The 21,306-nt window shown below is 42.9% G+C and overlaps 1 protein-coding gene across 6 annotated transcripts; it reads right to left on the reverse strand.

Annotated features, from left to right (window-relative positions):
* Window positions 1-172: 172 nt before the first annotated feature.
* srrm2 (serine/arginine repetitive matrix 2) lies at window positions 173-13,697 on the reverse strand. 6 transcript variants are annotated; one of them, XM_085404810.1, is made up of 15 exons: window positions 13,490-13,697; window positions 10,139-10,390; window positions 9,771-9,866; window positions 9,097-9,282; window positions 8,901-8,984; window positions 8,753-8,821; window positions 7,650-7,676; window positions 7,427-7,543; window positions 6,682-6,820; window positions 6,299-6,594; window positions 4,469-6,265; window positions 2,348-3,034; window positions 2,192-2,260; window positions 1,261-1,368; window positions 173-611 (listed from the first exon to the last, which is right to left on the reverse strand). In XM_085404810.1, the coding sequence occupies exons 2-15, from the start codon at window positions 10,384-10,386 to the stop codon at window positions 557-559; spliced, it is 3,978 nt and encodes a 1,325-aa protein (XP_085260936.1). In that variant the 5' UTR covers window positions 10,387-10,390; window positions 13,490-13,697; the 3' UTR covers window positions 173-556. The 6 variants fall into 6 exon arrangements, with proteins under 6 accessions (XP_085260936.1, XP_085260935.1, XP_085260933.1 ...); XM_085404809.1 differs by having other exon boundaries at window positions 4,469-6,594; window positions 6,682-6,817; window positions 8,753-8,818; XM_085404807.1 differs by having other exon boundaries at window positions 4,469-6,594; window positions 6,682-6,817.
* Window positions 13,698-21,306: the final 7,609 nt, after the last annotated feature.

Below are 21,306 nucleotides of genomic sequence, written 5' to 3' on the forward strand. Positions count from 1 at the left end.
CATTCGTATTTCCAGCAGAAGCCTGTTGAGAAAATGGTGTTAAAAGTTAAAAGAACAGCAACACACCCGCTGCTCAAACCTGGTTAAAGTTGAAGTCACAAATTGCAGAAAAACAACAAAAGTACCTTTAAAGTGTGACACAAAGCACAGCAACAGAAAACTCCCAGACAAATAAAATGTACAATTGCCTTTTATTATTGTTATTAATCATTTGCAACAAAGAAATTAACCACGTTTCAGTTTCCGCTCACATTAAATGGAACTCACATGATAACCAAAATACAGACAGCTCATATCTACAGGTGAAACGCAACACAGAGTACAGGTACAGAGGAACAGTGCTAGAGTTACGCTTTACTTAACTGGGTGAACTTTTTACTGAGCTCATAAAAAGAGACGTACACGCCAGCCTCGAGCCATCGCTGCTTAAAAAAAACAAAACAAAAACCCACTAACACTGGAGACCTCCCGGCGATGCAGATCTGCTGGCTCTGGCATTTGTGTTGTAGTCCAGTTCAAACACCACAGAAGAAGAAGGGAGGCGTCTGCTGTCGCCTCACTTCCTTCGTCTGCTGCTCGATGATTGGTTCGGTGACCGTCTGTTGCTGCTTCTACCAGCAAAGAGTTTAAGAAAAAACAAGTCATTTCCAGACCTTTTTCCACTACTACTCCACTTTAACCTTTATTCATACAAAATCGTTTCACAACAGCACACAGCTAATGTGAAACAGGTGCATTAGATACAAAAAGCACCAGCTTCTGCAGATATATCTGCATATATGAACAGGGAGGTTAATTTGAGATGTTCCATCTTCATTTTTGTACCCTGACAGGAAGTGGTGATGTGTTCATTCCTATTTGTTTTACAGTTTATGGCAGGTGTGTCAAACACGTGGCCCGGGGGTCTGAAACCGCCCGCCAAAGGGTTTCAAAGGGCTTCAAAGTTTGGTCTCCACGTCTAGCAAATCTCCTGGTCTTCTCGCCCTGCATCACTTACTGCTGCACATCTCACTAAACAGCACTAAACACAACCTGTTTATTTTTTAATAATTGTATTCAGATATAAGCCTGCTGAAGCAATCAGGACATGTAATCACAGCAGGCTCTCAATATATTTTAGATTCAGCATCATTTAAAAAATACATTTACAACTTACTCCACAAATTTTTCTAATTCTGTAAAACCAACCAAAACGAATAAACGACACCATAGGCTGCTGTCGCTCTATGTCAAGTTCAAATGTCCCGGGTGGTTACAGACCTGCGGCTCGGTGAGGACGCCACTGGTCTCACGTGTCGGGGAGGAGAGTAACTGAGGGAGCGAGAATCTCTCAGCGAATCAGCCGGCACCCGCTGAGGCCTGATGGGGCTGCGAGCAAAACACAAATCTGTCATCAGACTACTGCGCTGCAACCTCGGTATAATCAAACATCACTGTAACCATTAAAGCTGAAGCAGGCCGGTACTCGCCTAACGGCTCAGCGAGTATGATAACAATAACTTCCAGAGAAGTGGTGACTACACAGGACAAAAAAAACATTCATTGGGCAACAGTTCATTTTATCTGCCTGTTAATGCAGTTTAACATTTTACAGGACCAAAGGAGCTTGCAAAGAAAAGCGTCTGGACTTCTTTAAGTTGCTTGAAGACGTTTCACCTCTCATCCGAGAAGCTTTCTTCAACTGAAGCAGCTTCTTCAACTGAAGCAGCTTCTTCAACTGAAGCAGCTTCTTCAACTGAAGCAGCTTCTTCAACTGAAGCAGCTTCTTCAACTGAAGCAGCTGCTTCAGTTGAAGAAGCTGCTTCAGTTGAAGAAAGCTTCTCGGATGAGAGGTGAAACGTCTTCAAGCAACTTAAAGAAGTCCAGACGCTTTTCTTTGCAAGCTCCTTTGACTACGGTGACCTGGATGACTGAGAACCTTCACAGACATTTTACAGGACCACTGAGATGTTTTTCATGAAATCTTTAAGCTAGCTGCCAGCTCGCCACTGTTGCCCAAAGCGATGTCACAACTGATAATTAAAAACAAACAACAACAAACTATTTTGCAACTTCCTGTTTCCACGTGTTCTACTCCTGAGTGTTTCTTTCTTTCCATCTATCCGGAGACTTTCACTTCAAGCAACAGCATAAACGTGTCGTTGCTGTGGTGAAGGTATTAAACAGTGTTTGTGTGGTCCTCCCTTCTTACCTTCTCTTCTTTGCTTCCTTCTCGTTGTCAGAGGAAGAGGAAGCAGAGCTCTTAGCTTTGGCTGCCTTCCTGTTGGAGAGAAAACAGTCTTAGTTCATTAATGGTGTGACGGACACAGTGAACTCCACCGTCAGCTCAGATTATCAGTCTGCTCACCCGTTCTCCTGCTCGGCTTCAGAATCTGAGCTGTCTGAAGAGGACGAAGATGATGATGAGGAGGAGGATGATGATGAAGAGGAGGAAGAAGATGAAGAGGAGCTGGAGCTGCTGCTCTTCATCTCTGCCTCCTTCCCGTTTACAGCGCTCTCGCTTCTGCCCGTTCGTTCAGGTGGCTGGCGGCTGGCTGGCGGCGACCGCTTTCCACTTTGACCCCGGTGCGGCTGCTTGCCGTCTGGTTGGCTGCTCCCCAGAGATCTTTGCGGGGTCACTTCAGAGCGGCGAGAATCGGACTGTGAGCCTCTCCCACCTGAGGGTGGAGCATGAGAAGAGTCTCTAGAAGCGCCCTGTGAGGCAGAGGGGCGGCTTTTCTGCTCCCTCCTCTCGTCCTGCTGATCTGCTCTCCTGTCCCTCTCTGATGGTCCTCTGCTGTCTTTCCTCTCTGGCGGCGGTGACTGTGAGGACGCAGAGGAAGAAGAGGAGCTGGAAGAAGATGATGACGAGGAAGAAGACCTGCGGGGTTGGGGAACATCCTTTGGCTGCAGGCTTTCTTTCTCCTTCTCCCTTTCTCGCTCCTGCTCGAGCTCCCTCCTCCTGACCCTCTCACGTTCTCTCTCCCTTTCTCTTTCACGTGAGAGCGAGCGACTTGTCCTTCTTCGCCGCTGTGGAGACGGAGACCGCCGAGGCCTGGGGGGGGGGGGGGAGATTTGACTTTACTCTGTTACTCTGCACAGTCAGCATGGCAGAAATCATCATTGGATCGCCGCCCACAATACACACAATGATGTCAGATTATAAACTTCCATCTGAAGTAAACTAAGTTTTTATTTATAATGACACGTTAGTACATACAAGAGTTCAGAACCCTAATTAATATTAGAGGGGGCTGATCTGAAGTTCATACATCAGGACAGGACCGAGGTGTTTTTAGGCCAGCAGACAGAGGTAATCTCTCCAGCGTGGTCTGGGTCTGCCCCAGGGCCTTCGTCTGACAGGACATGCCTAAAACACCTCGCCCAGGAGACATCCTCACTTACACTTAGCTGTGAACTGCTGCAACGCGAGCTGGAGGTGAGCTGAAGCCAGCCTAACAGCATCATCTGCAAAAACCAGAGTTGAGAATCTGAGGCCAAACTGGAGGCCTCCTGCCAGCTGGCTACGCCCACATGGCAATCCAGAGACCACCCAAAATGTGACTTTGTAGAGGCATGTCAACCAGGACAGCCCTGCAACATCCAGAGCTTTCAGGAACTCAGGGGAAAACTTTACACACCCCAGAGGACCAGAAACCAAGGAGTTGTTAGCTGCCTCAGTGACCTCACCCCAGGCTAACGAAGTCCAACAGGACTGCATTAGCTTGATGGATCTCTTCACCTCTAGTGCTCACCATCTGGTATCGTGGATTACTACCGCAACAGGGAACAACCATCATCGCAGCTCCTGCAGCACCCACCCTTGAAGAGCTCATAGACCCAGGCCTCTGCCTCGTGTTTCCAACACACCCTCACTTAAAGGTTTAGGTGTGCCAGCTCTGTCCACCATCCCCCCCCACCCCCCCACCACCTGATCACCAGCACTGCAAACTGACTAACATTAGGAAAGAAGACGACCGAAAGAAACATTAGTTTCACATTAGTGATCTCTGTGTTTTCCAAAGATTAGTGCATCTTTGGAAAACACTGACTGACAGAGACATGCAGCTGCCATCACATGTCCACAGCTTAAGCATTTGATATTTGTTCGATTGTGAAAGAGTTTGATATTTGCACATCATTGGATTCTGTTTTAATTACATTTTATTCAGCGTCCCAACTATTGGGGAACTGTGGTTGTAAATTTGCCCCCTAAATATTCATCATGTGATCTGTTACCTACTCAAGATTTACTTCGTACAATTTTCCCTTCTGTTGCCGACGACTGGAACTCTTAGGATTTGGTGCGTGCTGTAGCCGTGTACTGCTCTTAGACAAGCTCAAGCACAGTCACAGAAAAAAATAAAATAAAACATAAGATGATGACGTCCCTGTGAGGCTGTTCATTAACGTGAGAGAATATGGATGTTGCCTCATGACAACGCTGCCCTGCAGACCCTGCACACTTACATGTAGGCTTATCTCTTACCTGTTGGGGGGGCTTCGTCTTCTTAGACCTCTTGAAGTGGACCTGCTACGTCTCCTTGGACTTCTGGACCTGGTCCTCCTGATGATCCTATCTCGCTCCCTCTCCCGGTCTCTGTCCCTCTGCCTCTGCCTGTCTCGGTCTGACCAGGCTGGAGGAGGTGGAGAAACTCTTCTGGACCGGGCTGGGGGGTCCTGATACTGCCTGGGTGGAGTGCGACGGGGGGGTGAGACGGTAGCTTTCCTCTGGGGTGGAGAGCGTGACCTCCGGGCAAAGGGGCTAGACCTTGTGGCTCCCCTGGTTGTGTCTTTGTCCCTCCCTCTCTCCTTTTCCCCAGCCTTTACCTCTGCTCTCCCCCTCCCACCATCAGCCTCAGAGGGAGAATATCTCCTGCCTGCTCTGGTGCCTGCTCTGCTGGGTGGGGAAGGAGGTGGGCTGGGACTGTCCATCTGTGTGGGGCTGTAGCGTTCCTGGCCTTTGGTGCGGCGTGAGCACTCCTCTGTCGGAGCTCTTTGAGGCAGTCTTTCCCTCTCGGGTGCATCTCTTCCCCCTGCTCCTCCTCCTCGCTCCCTCTGGGAGCTTTTGGGTGTGTCGCGCTCAGAGGCCGAGCTTTGCTGTTTACCGTTGGCTAAATGTCTCTGGACTGCAATCCCGATGGCGGACAGTGCAGCTTTTCCTAGGCTGTCCTTCTCCCTCTGTGGGGATCCAGCCTTTTTTGACTTGCCTTCATCTTCAGAGGATGAGGACGAGGAGGAGGAGGAAGATGATGAAGAAGATGAGGAGCTATCACTGTCACTGTCGCTGCTGCTATTGCTGCCGCTACTACTACTGCTGCTGCTGCTGCTACTGCTCTCCCGTTTCTCAGCAGGCTTCTCCCTCGCCTCCGGTCTTTCACTCACCGCCTTCTCGGCAGGCCTTGATTCATCTCGCCTGATTTCTGAGGACAATCGAACCTCGTCCCGCTTCCTCTTGCCTTCCTGGACTCTGTCTTCTTCCCTCTGCTTGTTCAGATGCCTGTCCTTCTCCTTGTTGCTCTCTCTGTCTGTTTCTCCTCTCCTGTCGTTCTCCTTTTCCCTCTGACGTCCATTGGTGACAGGTGAGTGGGAAGCAGGTGACAAGGAGCCACGAGATGGTTGTCCGTCCCTCTTCCTGTCATTTCTCTGCTGGCGAGGAGGCGTCTCTCTCGCAAGTCTCCTTGCATCCTTCCTGTTGTCCCTTTCGTTTGGCACTGCTGACTGCAGATCATTAGTTCTGCGCTCCCTCTCTCTACTCCTCTCCCTCCTTATTCTCTCTTTTTCAGGGGGAGGCGAAGGCGTGGAGGAGGAGTCATGTCTTGACTTTTTGTCCAGTTTAATTCCGTCTTTGCTCCTTTCCATCCTTGTTTCCTGTTTCAGAGGGGAAGGGGAAGGGGATGAGGAGGAGTCATGTCTTGTCCTCTGAGGGATGCTCTCCTTTCCTTTGTCCCGCTGTTCTCTGCTCCTTGAACGCCTCCCTCTCTCCATCTCTGGACTTGCTGTTCTTCCCCTCTCCATGTCTCTGCTTCTGGAGCGCTTACTTCTCTCCCCCTCATTTTCTCTGCTCCTTGATCGTCTCCCCCTTTCCATCTCTCGACTCCTCGATCTCCTTACCCTCTCCGTGTCTCTTATTCTTAAATGCTGCCCTCTGTTCCTTTCCATGTCCCGACTCCTTGATCGTCTCCCCCTCTGTATGTCTCTGCTTCTGGAGTGCCTATTTCTCTCCTTCTCCTTGCTTCTTGAACGTCGTGATCTTTCCCTCTCATTTTCTAAGCTTCTTGAGCGCCTCCTCTTCTCCATCTCTACACTCCTCGAGCGCCTCCTCTTCTCCATCTCTACACTCCTCGAGCGCCTCCTCTTCTCCATCTCTACACTCCTCGAGCGCCTCCTCTTCTCCATGATCTCCACACTCTGGGAACGCCTTCTTTTCTCCACTTCTCTGCTTCTTGAGCGCCTCCCTTTCTCACTCTCCTTCTGCTTGCTCCTGGACCTCCTTCCTCTCTCTGTGGCTTTTGCCAGCTGTGGTGGGGGAGAAGGGGATGAGTAGTTGTGTCTCCTGGAGGTCCTCTCCATCTCGCTTGGTCGCTCTTTTTCCCTCTGAAGATTGGGCCTCTTCTAGAGGACATGAAATAGCGTTTCCGTCACTTTAAGGTGTCGATCAATATTTAAATAGTATTAGTGACCACACACGCTCAGCCTTACCCGTTCGCCCTGTTCTGGGCTCTGCTCCTCATGGCCTCGTCTCCTCCTGTCTGGAGAACTGCCTTTTCTACCTTCAACAACGTTTCTTCCAGTCTGGTCCTGTTGGCGTGATCTTGGTGGCGCCGGAGATGGGCTGCTGCTAATGTAAGGGGGAGGGGATTTAATAATTAACAATTTGATCCAAAATGTCAAAGCTGTTTTTAAAGTTAAGGGATTCACTGATGTATTGCTTTGTCTGTAAAACTTTCTATCCAGTTTACTGTGACGTGGCAAAAAAAGCCTTCACATCCTCACATTTCTGAGAAACTATAAGCAAAAAACGTGATCTCCCCCCATCTGTTCCTTTTATCTGTTTTTCAGTCTGTAGTCATGTAGAACAACAATACTTCGTGATGATCCATGAAGCAGAATCAAGTCAAAAGGAAAAGAGATCATGACCTTATGACTAGGAATTAAAAACATGAATGTCACATATTGGGTCGAGGTCAGAGTGACATGAAACAAAGCTATTCCTTGTTGGTTAGATCCAGTAGGACACGATTTTACCAAATACAATAACGAAGCTTTTGTTTTTCTCAAAAGACAAAAACAAAGATAAAATGAGAAAAACTTAGAAAAACTCCCTCAAATGATACAGTAGGGAAGATAAGTGGTGTCAAACTGAGTACGAACGGCACTGTAAGGTTAATTATGAACAGCCAGTTCCTCAAAGCTGGCCCTGCACGTCTCCTGTTTGATGTCATACCTGTGAGCAGAGCTGGAGGAAGCGCTCCTGCCTCGTCCTGGCTTTGCTTTTGGAGGACTCGCGCTTTCACTCTTTTTTCTGTTTTTCTTCGACACCATCTCTTTTTCCTCTGACGAACTTTAAAGAGGGCGAAGGACAAAGTTAGACACAACGCTGTTTAAACAGCGACAAAATCAAACGCTGCCGATTGGCTGTCAAGTACAAGAGTCTGATAAACACCTACCTGTCTTCTTCCTCCTCTGACACCTCTCTGAAAAACAGATTTTCAGGTTAACAGTGACAGTCTGTATGATATAAATGAATATGAATGAAAAAAAATAAATGGTGGTGTATAGGGCTGTCACGATTACAGTCGACGACTGATTTAATAGTCGACGCGTCGTTTGAAGCTTTGTAAGATCACAAAAGACGCAGGAATAAGTAGCAGGATTTAAGAGTGTAATAACGGATTGAAACAGAAGATGGCAGCACTGCATGTACAAGGATGCCAGCTGCCGTTAAACCCCGAAGAAGAAGAAGCTGTGTCCCAGAATTCATAGCGCAGCCCAGCGCAGTAGTCAACAATGGCAGCAGCTGGTTAGTTTTAATATTACTCTTATTATTCTTTCTGGGTCACAAAATAAACGTTTAACATATTTTCAGGCGAGAATGTAGCTGTGTAAACCTCAAATATCTGCTCAGTTTATCAAGACACCACATATTTTCAAAAGCGCTCCGACGTTTTCAGAGACGTCTGTTACCCACTAGCTCGATAGCTAGCCGGGGGCTAGGTCACTAGCGCCGTGAGAACACTGGACTCCCGGCAGATCGTTTTCAAACCATCGCTGTCTTTCGCTACTCAGGTTAAACATGATATATGAGTCACTTAGATAACTTAAAAATGTTATTGTTTGGCTTTTTTTAAAAGTATTTTATTTGTTCCTGAGTAAATCTGTTTGGCTGAGATTAAAGTTATAGTTTTTACACAGCTGAATAAACGTCAAGCAGACAGCTGATTATCAGAAGTGTGAGATGCTCGAGAATATACTCCGGTGTCCTGTTATATTTTAGATAGCAAGGAGTTTATTAAACTTCACTGAAACAATCTGCAAATTTCATTAAAATTTAATAAACTATCATTTTGTCTTTATTTTTAGTTAGCACAGACCTTAAACACTTAAAGCTGTAAGCTAATGATAGTTATATAAGAGCAGATGCTGCTGGTGCAATAAGCTGTAGTTTTACGTCCAATGGATGATGATCTGATTAGTCGACTAATCGCATAAATAATCGGTGACTAGTCGACTATCAAAATAATCGTTTGTGGCAGCCCCAGTGGTGTAATACCGTTTCTTCTTCTTCTTTTTAGATTTCTTCTTCTCTCTGCGAGGTGATGGGGAGGGACTCTCTGAGCTGCTTGGAGAAGAAATAAAACCATCAGACCACCGCTCAGCAGCCAAAACCTTTTCTGCTTTCCCCTCATTTATCGTCTCACCTGTCTCTGCTCTTGTTTTTCTTTTTCTTCTTGCGACTGCGCTTCTTTGGAGGAGAATCTGATTCATCTGAATCTTCCAGCAACCTGAGAGAGAAAAAAAACAAACAAACCAGACTCTAAATAATAATCAAAACATTAATTAATAATTAATTTGATGTGCACTCAGGCTCTGAAGGTGTTTTTATGTCCTCCTCACGTGTATTTCTGTTGCTGTTGCTTCTCCCTCTCCAGTCGTTCCTGCTCCCTCTTTTCCTTCTCTTTCTCCTTGCGGTCAGCGTGGAAGGATGATCCGTCCACGTAATCGCTGGCGATGCCAAAAGCAGCGCGAAGGCGGTCATTCTTCTGCTGGTTGGCTGCAGCGAGGGCATGTGTCTCTGTCACCCTGAGAAGAAACCGTAAAAACCCACCAACACGCTCTGAAGGATTAGAAGTTTCTGTCATGCTGTTTTCCACAGTTTAGGCACCTGGGTAGCACGTGCAGACCAAGCTTCCTGTAAATTCTGCAAATAATGAGCTGGTGCCCCTGAACATCACACTGTAGCTCTAATATTAAGACATGGCAGGATTTTACAAATGTAATTAACTGGACGTTCTTTTAAATTAATGGACACAAGACAATTTTAGCCTTATTCCTTCCGCTGCAACCCTCTTGCTGTCAAATGAGCTCACGGTAAGTAAAAGAAATAACAAACTGACAGGTGTGATTATCCTCCGTGCAAACTGTATATGAGGTCAGCAAGTACGAGGCCGGGTGCTGGTTTATAGAAAAATATGTTTCTTGAAACCAATAAAAGAAAACAGGCAACCAAAGTTGCTTCAAGGAATCAATTTGTGATTTCTTTTGTTATTAATGAGGACATAAATGCTTACGTTGGTCTCTCGGTGGAGGCGGGTGCAGGCTCCTCCTTCTCCTGCAGCATCATGCGGAAACTGTTCACCTTCTCCTCGATCTCCTCAGCAGAATACCTGAGCGTTCACACAAAGAAGATTTAGCAATATGCAGAAGTCGGTGTAACAGCATGCTGCACTACCAGTACTTTCTTCCTCCCACTGAAGCAATCTGGGTGGACTGATTACATATTTCTAAAGACACGGTTCAATATTTTTGTGAGAGAGAGAGAAAAAAAAAACTCAGTTAAGAATAAGCTGGAAATCCTCACGATTCAAGAAGCAGAGACCTTCAAACACACAGCAGCTTAGATAAAGAGATTCATTTTGAGTTCAATAACCATATTTACCCTTGCTCCTCCATCATGTCCTGCAGCTCAGCACACTTCACCTCCAGCTGCCTCTTCCGCTGGTGCTCCAGGATGTCGGCATTGGGCTGCCTGTTGAGCTGGCTCTCCAGCCTCTCCCGGTCCTTCTCATCCCGCTCGCCGCCACGCTCGTCCCGCGGCCGCTTGACCCGCAGACTCGATAGGTTGCGCTGCACGTAGCCATTGGTGCCACTCCCGCGCGGAGTCGTCAGGCCAATCCCATTGTACATGGCTCTGAAGACGTGAAGCAAGTGATTAAACATCAGATATCAGCTGCAGTAAAACGTAATAAACATAAGTAGAAAAAAAACAAACAACAATCAGGATCATTGAAAGGACCTGATATGCTGGTGAGGTCCAAGTGAACACTGAATAACAAATATGGAGCTCAAGAAAGGAGACGACCTGAAGATTAAAAAGAAAAAAAAAAGACTCACTGCAATAGGGGTGGGCGATAGAAACGATATAAATTTGGCCAACGACAGAGATTTTGACTATACCGCTCTATCGCGATAGCACATGTTGATGATGTCATCAAGCTGCGCCTGTTTTGGTCGAAAGCGTTGCAGCGGCTACAACCATTATCTTCTGCAAATTATGGTGGGCGACAGTCACAGCAAAGAGATGAAGCACTTTTGAAATATGGGGAAAGCCAAAAACTGCGCTTCCTCCACTTCTGTAACATTGATTCATTAATGCTGAATTCTCTGGCAGCTGCTCTGTTCCCATGTTGTTGCAGTATATTAATAACTAACCTCGTATTGTGGATGAATGATCTCAGTTGTTCTCCTGACTGAAGTTTGCCCCGTGTACAGCATCCTGCTATGCGATTGCATTTGTCCCTGACCACCAGAATCCCTCACGTTAACTTTTATCGAGTGGAAAAAAAGTTGGCGTTCATCCTCCAGCTTCACTGTGCTAATGTTATGCTAACATAGCTGTGTCGCTAGCAATCACGTAGCACAACATTATATACCAGCTAGCCCAACTTCAGTAACCCTGCAAACGTCACTGCTGTTTAGTTTTCTGTCTTCATTTATGTTGGAAGTGATAGCAGAGCTGTACGTTTTAATTAGTTTCAAAAATCTCTGATATGAAATGTTTAGGTGGAAACTAGCGAGCTAACTTCCTGTTAACTTCTAACTCCGTTAAATTTAATAAATTCTGTTTTCATGGATGTCTGGATGTTAAACTTAATTGTTACACCTGCTAAAGCAGCAACGCTGATGATTTTATTAAAGATGAAAGAATTTAGACAGTTTTTAACTCTTAGTGTTCGTTTGACTTTGGGACCTGAAGCAGACGGAGTTTTGGACCCAGATTACTCCGCGCAGCTCCTCACTACGGCAGCCGTAATGCTCTGACAATCCATCAAGCAGTGCTGCTTACCAAAGTTGTACTAAAACATTTTTTAACAGATTTCTGCCAAAATCGGTTCGAGGTCAGTAAGCACAACCAGAATTCATACATAAGGCACACTCTTGATTTTTGAGAAAATTAAAGGATTTTAAGTCCTTATAGTGTGGAAAACATGCTATACAGAAGAAAAGAATATATCGCGATATATATAGTTACCGCACATGCTTCAAATTATATCGCGATATGAATTTTAGGCCATATCGCCCAGCTCTACACTGCAACACTAATGTGAATGAGTGTCTCAAAAAGCCACCTGGTGTTTTCCCTGCATCTGATAAGGCAGTGTTAGAACCTACATTATCTAAAAATAAATTATTTAAACTTTGAAGCGTGTGTATGCAGACTCTATGCACACCGACCAATACAAATGCAAATAGATCAAATGCTGATTGGTTAAAAAGTGGGTTGGAACAGGGAAGGGAGCAGCAGTGGAGTCCCCACAAATGACAGAAGACCAACAAATATATAAAGAAACACAAACAGTGGCAGCAGAGGACACCGTTTATTGTTCTTAACACTTGGTTTCATTTCAGCTCTTTGAATGTTGGACCTCTGCTCTTCTTCACGGGTCACTAATGGACCAACAGCAGCACAAACAAGACAATGTGCAGACTACTGTCTGCAAAGCTGTCCGAGGACCACCACACTGGCATGTTTGAGCCATTACCTCTCACAATTTCAAAAGAACAGGGTTCACCATGTCATCTACTATTAGGAAGGTTAGTTGGGCCGATCACTGGCTGCTCTGTATACAGACTGTACAGTCAAGATACTGATCTGCAAGTTGCTCTCTAATGCATTTGGAGCCTGAATGTATAGAAAGCACTATGATATGACTGCTGTATAAAGTGCTTTGAGTGCTCATGTAGAGTAGAAAAGAGCTTTAAAAGAACTTTAGTGTGTGTCATGTCATTTCCATGTTCTGGCTTTGTTGTAATGCGCTTGAAGGACATGTTTAACGTTTTTAAATTGTGCTTTGTGCTTAAATAAAAGTCTGCAAAAGCAATTAAGGGTAAATATAAAATGTTAAAAATCAAAAGAATAAATATTTTAAAAATGTGTCTGGAATAAAGTACTGTAGAAAAAGTAAAGATCAAAGTAAAACCAAATTAAATTAAAAATAATAGTAATTGTAGAATTACATTTAAAAAAAACATCTAAAAATACTTCAAACTAAATAAAAAAAATACAACAATATTTAGGTAAAATAGAAACACTAGTATACGGCTTAAAATAAATAGATAAAAATAAAATAATAAATAACTAAAATGGTAGGAGTAGAAAAACAATTATGCCGACAGCTCCCTGATCCTGAACAGCAGGATGTGGTTACGGTTCGACAACTATAACTTTTCTCATAGTCTCGCTTTCGCTGCTAATAACCAAATATTCCGACGCAATGGTAGGCGTTAAAAACTGGCAGTGATTATTAGTCCTACCTGTTTCAAGCCTCAGACTGTCACAGGTGTATCATCAAATCAGTCTCTCGCACTCTTTTTGTTTTTTGTTGACACGGGTTTGTTTGAAGCTTCGGATCACCGAAGGCTGGAGCAGCCTCTGAGCCGGGTAGTACACGCTGTGTGGGTCGGTGTGCGTCTCCGCTCGTGTTTAACGTCAATTCTTCTTCATTTGATCTGAATTTATTACCGCTAACAGTAATTTTTTGGCGCACTAACACGTGCGCCATAACAGGCCTGCTGTTGCGCCTGATTGTTAAATAAACTCATTTATGATAACTAACGCCAACAGAACCGAAGGGACACGCAGATTATATTTATATATAAAAAATTAAAGGAGTAAATGCAGCTTCTCTGACATTTGGTTTCCTTACCAACTGGCGAATTTAAACGCCATGTTTCTAAAGGCCTCTCAACACACAGCGAAGCTAATATAGCTAACGTATTTGATACGTACCAGCTTGTTCTCCGGGCGGGGGCGAAGAGAAAACGGCGTCTGAGATAATTTGGCGGTTAATAAGGTCCCTTACAATCACACGATCACAGAAATTAGATTATAACAACAGTGTCTTTAAAACTATGCAAAGATAAAGAAACGCTGCTAGCTCCGTTTGCTTTCAGATAGCCCCTCTGGTCTCCAACCGCAGGAAGAACGAGACTCCCAGTGACGTCAGACGCACGCAGGCGCGGATAAAGACTGATGCGTTCAGGTTCTGAAAGACAGAACCATATTCACAAAAACTACACCGTTCTGTCGTTAACTATTATATTGAGCTTACTAAGCTACCTGTTAAACTCTCTGAATTCCATAAACAGGTCCTTCTTTATTGGAAAATGTTATTTAAACATAATTTCACTCCACATAATAGCCCAATTTGGAACAATAGATATATACTGATGAACAGAAAATCTATTTTTATTCAAGATTGGTTATCAAAAGGTGTTTGGGCAATTGCCCATTTCGTAGAAGAGGAAGGACATGTTCTAGGACATCAAGATTTTTGCCAAAAGTTTAATATCCAATGTTCTAAAAGTAAATTTAATCGGGTTATAAATTCCATTCCATTGTCACTTAAAAACATAGTTGTAAATGATATAATATATTCTGACATCTCCCCCAAGTTAAGGCAATTATATATAGATGGTATTCGATTTTGTGATGTTAAATGCAATAATAAGTTTCTAAGATTGTCATTAAGGAGTCTTTATTCTCCAAATTTACTTAGATGTAATTACATATTAAAAGATTTCCAAAGGGAAGAAATTTAAAAAATAAGAACTGATTATATCACCTTCCCTATCCCTCCTAAAGGGAAAGAAGTCCAATTAAAAATAAAATTTACCCGACAAATAGACTCCTTGGTGATAGATTCAAAATAGAAACGGGTAATTGTGTATTTTGTGAAACAGAAGAGGAGGATTTGGACCATCTATTCTTTTTGTGCAATTTTATACAAATATTTTGGTTGGATTTTCATACCTGGCTTTATTCCAGTGGGATTCAAATTACCCCGTTTACCTTAAATATGATAATGTTTGGAGTGTTTTTGAAAGAAAAGAAAGCTAATTATGGTGTTACTGTGTTATTAATCTTGTGCAAGCATTTTATACATTAATGTCGTTTTTTCAAGACCAAACCAACACTAGCTCACTGGAAAAACGACTTAAACCTGTTGGTTAAATCTTTGACCTTAGTTAAAAAGAAAAAGGCTGCTTTTTTGTTTCCTTTGTGGAAGATTTTGATTTAGTGAGTTAATAATCTGTTAAATTATGTGACCCCATCTTTATATTTTCTTTTTCCTATGTATGAAAATTGCTAATATGTAAGGAATGTTTATTTTCTGAATGTGTAATATATGGTGCATTTTGTTTGTATATTAATATTACTAATAAAAAAAACTATTATATTGAGCATTAAATATCCCCAATACACGAAAGCCTGGAACAGCCCGTTTGCAAAGTCCGAGTCTCTGATCCTATGAGTATCATCCAGTAGGCACTGCATAGCTTGGATGAACTTATCCAGCTTTATAGTCCTCAGAATGTCGATCCTGCTCCCTCTTAAGGTGTGCTTGCCTGGGTGGCCTTGTAGGTCAGGTGCAGTCCTTCAGATACATCCGTCATCATCCGTGTCGATAAAATCCAAATTGGAAGGGAGCCAAATCCTTGGAAGTTGCAATCCAGCAGGAAACAGACAAATGCTTTGACGTTATGATCCAACAAAAAATAAGCAGAAAAAAGCCCCAAAAATATATAAATGCAATTTGTGAGTCCACAGTATTGCACTTTATCCGCTGGCGGTTTTTGTTTTTGTTGGTTTTTTTGCTGTAATTTTAAACTGTGAATTCCCAATCCGAGATCTTCTGATACTGAAACTAGAGGAAGAACAGCTTATTCCGTCTGCACGGGGTGTTTATGCGTTTCTTCTTCTATCTCCTCCCCTCCTTGATCTCCACGAGACATCTATGACAGCTACATCAGTCCATGCTGCTCTCTCTCTACAGCCTTTCAAATACATGATTTAAAGCAAAGTTCAGTCACTTTCATTATTCGTCACAAATGAATAGACTTTACTTTTCATTCAGTCTTAATGTTGTTGTAGGATGATTCTAACATGATCTCTTTTTAACTCAGGAATACTTTTTCTCTGCATGACTCGACGTTTGTGACTCACAGTATACTCAGTATCACTTGTTTTGTTCAGAATCATGCATGATGATGGGCCAGAGTCACATTTCACTCTTTTGCACACACACTCTGTCCACTGTACTCTCTCTCTCTCTGTCTCACACACACACTGAGTCAAGGATACATCACAGTCATAACAATGCTCCTGGAATCTGGGTGGAAAAAAATCAGGCATGTCAAAAACTGAAATTTGTGATTGTAAGGGATGTTGTTACGCTAAGTTTTCATTCATTAGATTGATCAGAATTATACTTGGTTATTTTCTGATTATAATTATAAATCATTAACTGTTTCAAAATCACATACTCTGTTTAACACTCTGTGTGTCTTTAACCATAAAGAGATGGATGTTAACTCCTTTTACTCCACTTGTGGGTAAAGATGAGCCTGGGGTGTCAAATCTCTTTGACATTATTTATATAAAGATCAGAAAATGAGTTTATTTTATGAAATATTTTCAAAAATATGAAGAGAAATGTATTGAGAACATAATTTTCAATAGACCTAACTAGGCTTGTGTCCTTTGAGTGCAAAAAACAGAAGACAAGCTGCATCTCTCTCCTGTTTAAAACGTTATACAGTTCTGTTGTTTCCCCTTCCTTCTGTCTTAACACAAGGCTGGAATAAATTATTTTTATGTTGTCTATGTCACATGTTAAGAGGATGAAGGAGGACAGTGATGAGGTGTCCCGAGTTGTGCTATAGACATGAGGTTCTAGGTGGGGGAGATTACGGGGTTATGGACTATTATGTTTGAGAGTAGCATGATCTGAAATCCCCGTCTTGGCGTTGTTCCTACATCATCATAACGATGGTGGTCAGGGTCACAACTGACCAGTGATGTTGTCTGCGCGTGGAGTTGGCATTAAAAAATAACCAAAAATTGGCTAACACTAAACCAGACTTGATAATATATTTATTCTATTGTATAAATTGTAGGGAGCACGGTGGCACGGTGGTTAGCACTGTTGCCGCACAGCAAGAAGGTCCAGAGTTCAATTCCACCATCAGGCCGGGGTCTTTCTGTGTGGAGTTTGCATGTTCTCCCCGTGTTTGCGTGGGTTCTCTCCGGGTACTCCGGCTTCCTCCCACCGTCCAAAGACATGCAGCTTGTGGGGATAGGTTAATTGGATAATCCAAATTGCCACTAGGTGTGAATGGTTGTCTGTCCCTCTGTGTTGGCCCTGCGACAGACTGGCGAACTGTCCAGGGTGTACCCCGCCTCTCGCCCTATGACAGCTGGGATAGGCTCCAGCGCCCCCCGTGACCCTGAAAAGGATAAGCGAATGGATGGATAAATTGTATGAAAACACTTGGACTGCAGACCATTTGTTCCAGATGAAAGTTTTATATAAACAAAGGAATTAAAATGATAATGTAGGTACAACACCGAGGAGTAGACACAGAAGTCCCCTCTTGACCACAGCAGAGGATGTGAAGAAGCTGGATTATCACGTGAAGAAACAAAGCAAGACCTTTCTGTAAGGAACCATTTTCCTTTCATTTTACATACGAATTTCTTTTTAATTTATAAAATCTCCCCCAAAATAGTAGTTTCCATTAACCTAATAACATTTCAAGCTTCTACTTGTCCCAGACGACTGAGATGAATTTGGAATTTAAAAATGATCCTTATCCTGTAGAGGGGGCTGTTTAATGACTGTGTTAACGCGCTGCACATACTTCATTACAAACTTTAAACTGTAATAAAATGCAATAAAAAAAAACGTGTATTTTCTCAGCAGAAAGTGTCAGTAAAGCTCAAAAATGAGCATACCTTTAATTTTAATGGTGACATCATTTCTGTAATAAAAGTAAAGACAATCTTATAGAAGTTTTTAATATTTTCTCAAAGTTTTCTGTCTTTTTTCCTCTTTAAAAATGGGATTTAACTTTATTCTTAAAATGCAAAATTAAAATAAGCTCCTGTAATACTTCTTTTTTCTTAATGTGTTTAGCTGTTGTTAATTTAAAATGAATTTAAAATGCTGCGTTTCATTTTAAATTCTATTATTTGTTGTTAAATTTGAAATGGTGTACTGTTTTAAATGCTCTATCATTAAGTAACCTAATATTTTCATTTAAAAGTATGCTTTAACTCTCTTTAATTTTTATATCAGGTTGCACCCTATTAATTATTATTAAGTAAGTAAGTAAAATTTTATTTATATAGCAAAATATCACAAAGTGCTTCACAAGGTATAAAACAAAAACAGACAAAAGATAACAAAATGCAATTCTAAAAAGACGTGTTTTTAGTTGCTTTTTTAAAAGTCACCACTGAGTCCGCAGATCCTAAGTTCTGAGGAAGAGAGTTCCACAGTGGCAAAAGCTGCGTCTCCCTTGGTTTTCAGCCTTGTGTGCTGAATAACAAGTAGGCCCTGATCACAAGATCTCAGGGACCTGCTAGGGACGTAGGGCTGTAAAAGTTCAGTGATGTAGGCTGGTGCTTGTCCTTTAAGAGCTTTAAATGTCAGAACCAGTATCTTAAAATGGACTCTGACTTCAACGGGGAGCCAGTGCAGCTGTATAAGCAACGGTGTTACATGAGAGTACTTACATGTTTTAGTCAGAAGCCTTGCTGCAGCACTTTGGACAATCTGCAGACGCTCCAGGGAGCTTTTGTTTAGACATGTAAACAGTGAATTACAGTAGTTCAATCGTGATCAAATGAATGCATAAATAACAATCTCCAGTTCAGTATGAGATACTATGGGGCTCAGTTTAGAAATGTTTCTTAAATGATAGAAGCAGGACCGAACCAGAGATTTGACGTGAACATCCAGGGTAGGAGCAGAATCAAAGGTTACCCCGAGGTTCCTGATGGACGATTTCACAAATGTTGAAAGAGGACCAAGAGCATTCATTATGTCAGGTACGTGTCTGTCTGGAGCACATACAAGGACTTCAGTCCTTTCTTCATTAAGTTGGAGGAAGTTGTCAGCCATCCAACCTGTGATGGTTTCTAAGCACACATTTAGAATCTGCAGCTTAGAAACATCTTCAGGTTTAAAAGACACGTACAGCTGGATGTCGTCTGCGTAGCAGTGGTAGCAAATGTCCTCAAAGGGGCTCAAAATATGCTGGAGAGGAAGTAGATATATTAAAAACAATAAGGGCCCCAGCACAGAACCTTGTGGCACACCATAGGACAGGGACGTGGAAGATGACCTGTACTTAGAGACCGCCACAGAAAAGTATCGTTCATAGAGATACGAGGAGAACCACTCTAAGGCAGACCCAGATACAACAACCCAGTATTTCAGCCTTTCAAGCAAAATGTGATGGTCAGCGGTGTCAAAGGCTGAGGGCCAACATTAGGAGTACAGAACACTTTCCTGCGTCAGAATGTCACTGGAAACTCTAAGAAGGGCTGTCTCAGTAGAATGAGCTTTAAAGCTTATTTAAAGAATAATAAATCATTTTTGTATCTTGATTACATTTATGACTGTGAAAAAAAGATGTTTTCGAAAGGTTGTAATCAGCGGGCGGGGAAGCAAGGAGCGGCGCTGATTTTGAACTTTGGAGAAGGCTTGGTTTTGAAGGATTGGATTACGGATTTTGGCGGTTGGCATAAACTGGTGTGTGACTGGACTGGAATGGCAACTCAGGTAGAAGACGATGATGACATGGATTTAGGAGATTGGACACCGGTTAGTGGGAAAGGGGCGAGGAGAGGGAGAAGAGGTAGGGAGGATGAAAGTGTCATAGGAACTCAGGGCAGCAAACGAAGTTTGGAGGGGAATAGTTCGGATGATGGGAGTGTTATCCGGAAAAGGAGTGTCAGAGAAGAGTTTAAAATAATATTGAAATTTAGGCTGAAGGGGTGCAACTTAGCCCAATAGTTTTGTCAAGAGAGCTGAAAAAGAAGTTTGGAGAGGTAACGTTAGCCAAAGTACTTAGAATTTGTTGATAATCGTTAAGACGGAAGAAGAGAAAAATAAAGTGTTGCATACTGAGAGCATCTGCAGAAAGACAGCGAGAGAGAGAGAGAGGTGTTGGGGGAGTGTAAAGTGGTGCGAGGGGTAATCACGGGCATGCCAATAGAAGAAGATTTAGAAAAAATTAGACGTAAATGTTTCAGAGTGGTTTTAGAAGAGGGAGGGGTGCAATGGATCCAGCGTTATGTTTAGAACATGAGATAAGGAAGGCACAAGTGAATAAGGAGAGTGTGCTGGCGGTCTTTTTTGATATAGAGAAAGCGTATGTGGAGGGAAGGTGTATTAATTAAAATGAGGGAAATGGGTATAAATGGTCGAATGTTCAGATGGATTAAGGATTTTTTGGAAGGCCGATGAATAATAGTAAGGATTGGGAGGAGTTATTCGGAGAGTTTGCCAATAAAAAATGGAATGCCACATGGAAGCATAGTTAGCCCGCTATTGTTTTCACTGCTGATTAATGATGTGTTTAAGAACATAGAGGGTGGGATGGGGTTTTCAGCTTTTGCAGACGATGGGGCGATGTGGGCACGAGGACGACGGTTAGAGTTTTTGGTGAAGAAAGTACAGAACAGTGGTCATATAAATGAGGGTTTAAATTCTCAGTTGATAAGACTAAGTTGATGGTTTTTACAAGAAAAAGAGGTGGGGTTGACGTCAGGGTCAGATTATATGGACGGGAACTGGAAAGGGTGAAACAATTTAAATTTTTGGGGGTTGTGGTTTGATGAAAGGGTGACATGGGCTGTACATATTCAGAAAATAATAGACAGGTGCAAGAAAGTGTTGAATGTCATGAGGTGCTTAGTGGGAACTGACTGTGGGGCTGATAGGAAATCTTTAAAAGCTTTATATACTGGGTTGATTGGGTCAGTATTGGATTATGGGTGTGTCGTATATAATTCTGCTGCCGGAACAAGTCTTTGTAAGTTGGATAGTATCCAATATCAGGCGTTAAGACTTTGCTCAGGTGCATTCAAAACAACATCTGCAGCAGCACTACAGGTAGAAATGGGGGAAATGCCATTACAACTAAGAAGAGAGCAACTGACATTGAATTACTGGGCAAATTTACAAGGACATGGTCAGGATCATCCGACAAAAACTGTTTTCCAACCATGCTGGGAAAAAGAGAAAACGCAATTGGACAGTGGGACAGAAAGCAGCTGAACTTAATCTGGACAAGATCAACATGTCAAACAGTACCGTTGCCTACAATACCACCATGGATGCTCGCTGATGCAGTAGTAGTTCCTCAAGAGCAGAATACGACACAAAATGAAGGAAAGGTGGCAAAAGCAATGGGAGGAGGAGAGGAAAGGGCGATGGCTGTAAACATCCAAAGGAAAGTGGGGAAATGAGAAGTACTGGACGAAACAGGAGAGAGGAGACGATTATATCTCGACTGAGATTTGGACACACTGGCTTAAATAGCACATTATTTTTAATAGGTAAACACTGTGCAGGGGAGTGTGACTGCAGTAGGGAACAGGAAAAAAAGAACATGTTTTATTGCATTGTCAGAAGTATGATATGGAAAGGAGACAACTGATCAAAAAGCTGGACGATATGAAAGTGAAGTTGGACTTGTTTGATTTATTTCGCATGAGCTCTATAAGTGAAAGTTATCAGGCTGTATTTTGGT

The sequence above is a fragment of the Rhamphochromis longiceps genome, linkage group LG4 (assembly GCF_057381845.1).
Source record: "Rhamphochromis longiceps isolate RC_006_pf linkage group LG4, R_longiceps_female_GT1.1, whole genome shotgun sequence".
NCBI classification, from domain to species: domain Eukaryota; kingdom Metazoa; phylum Chordata; class Actinopteri; order Cichliformes; family Cichlidae; genus Rhamphochromis; species Rhamphochromis longiceps.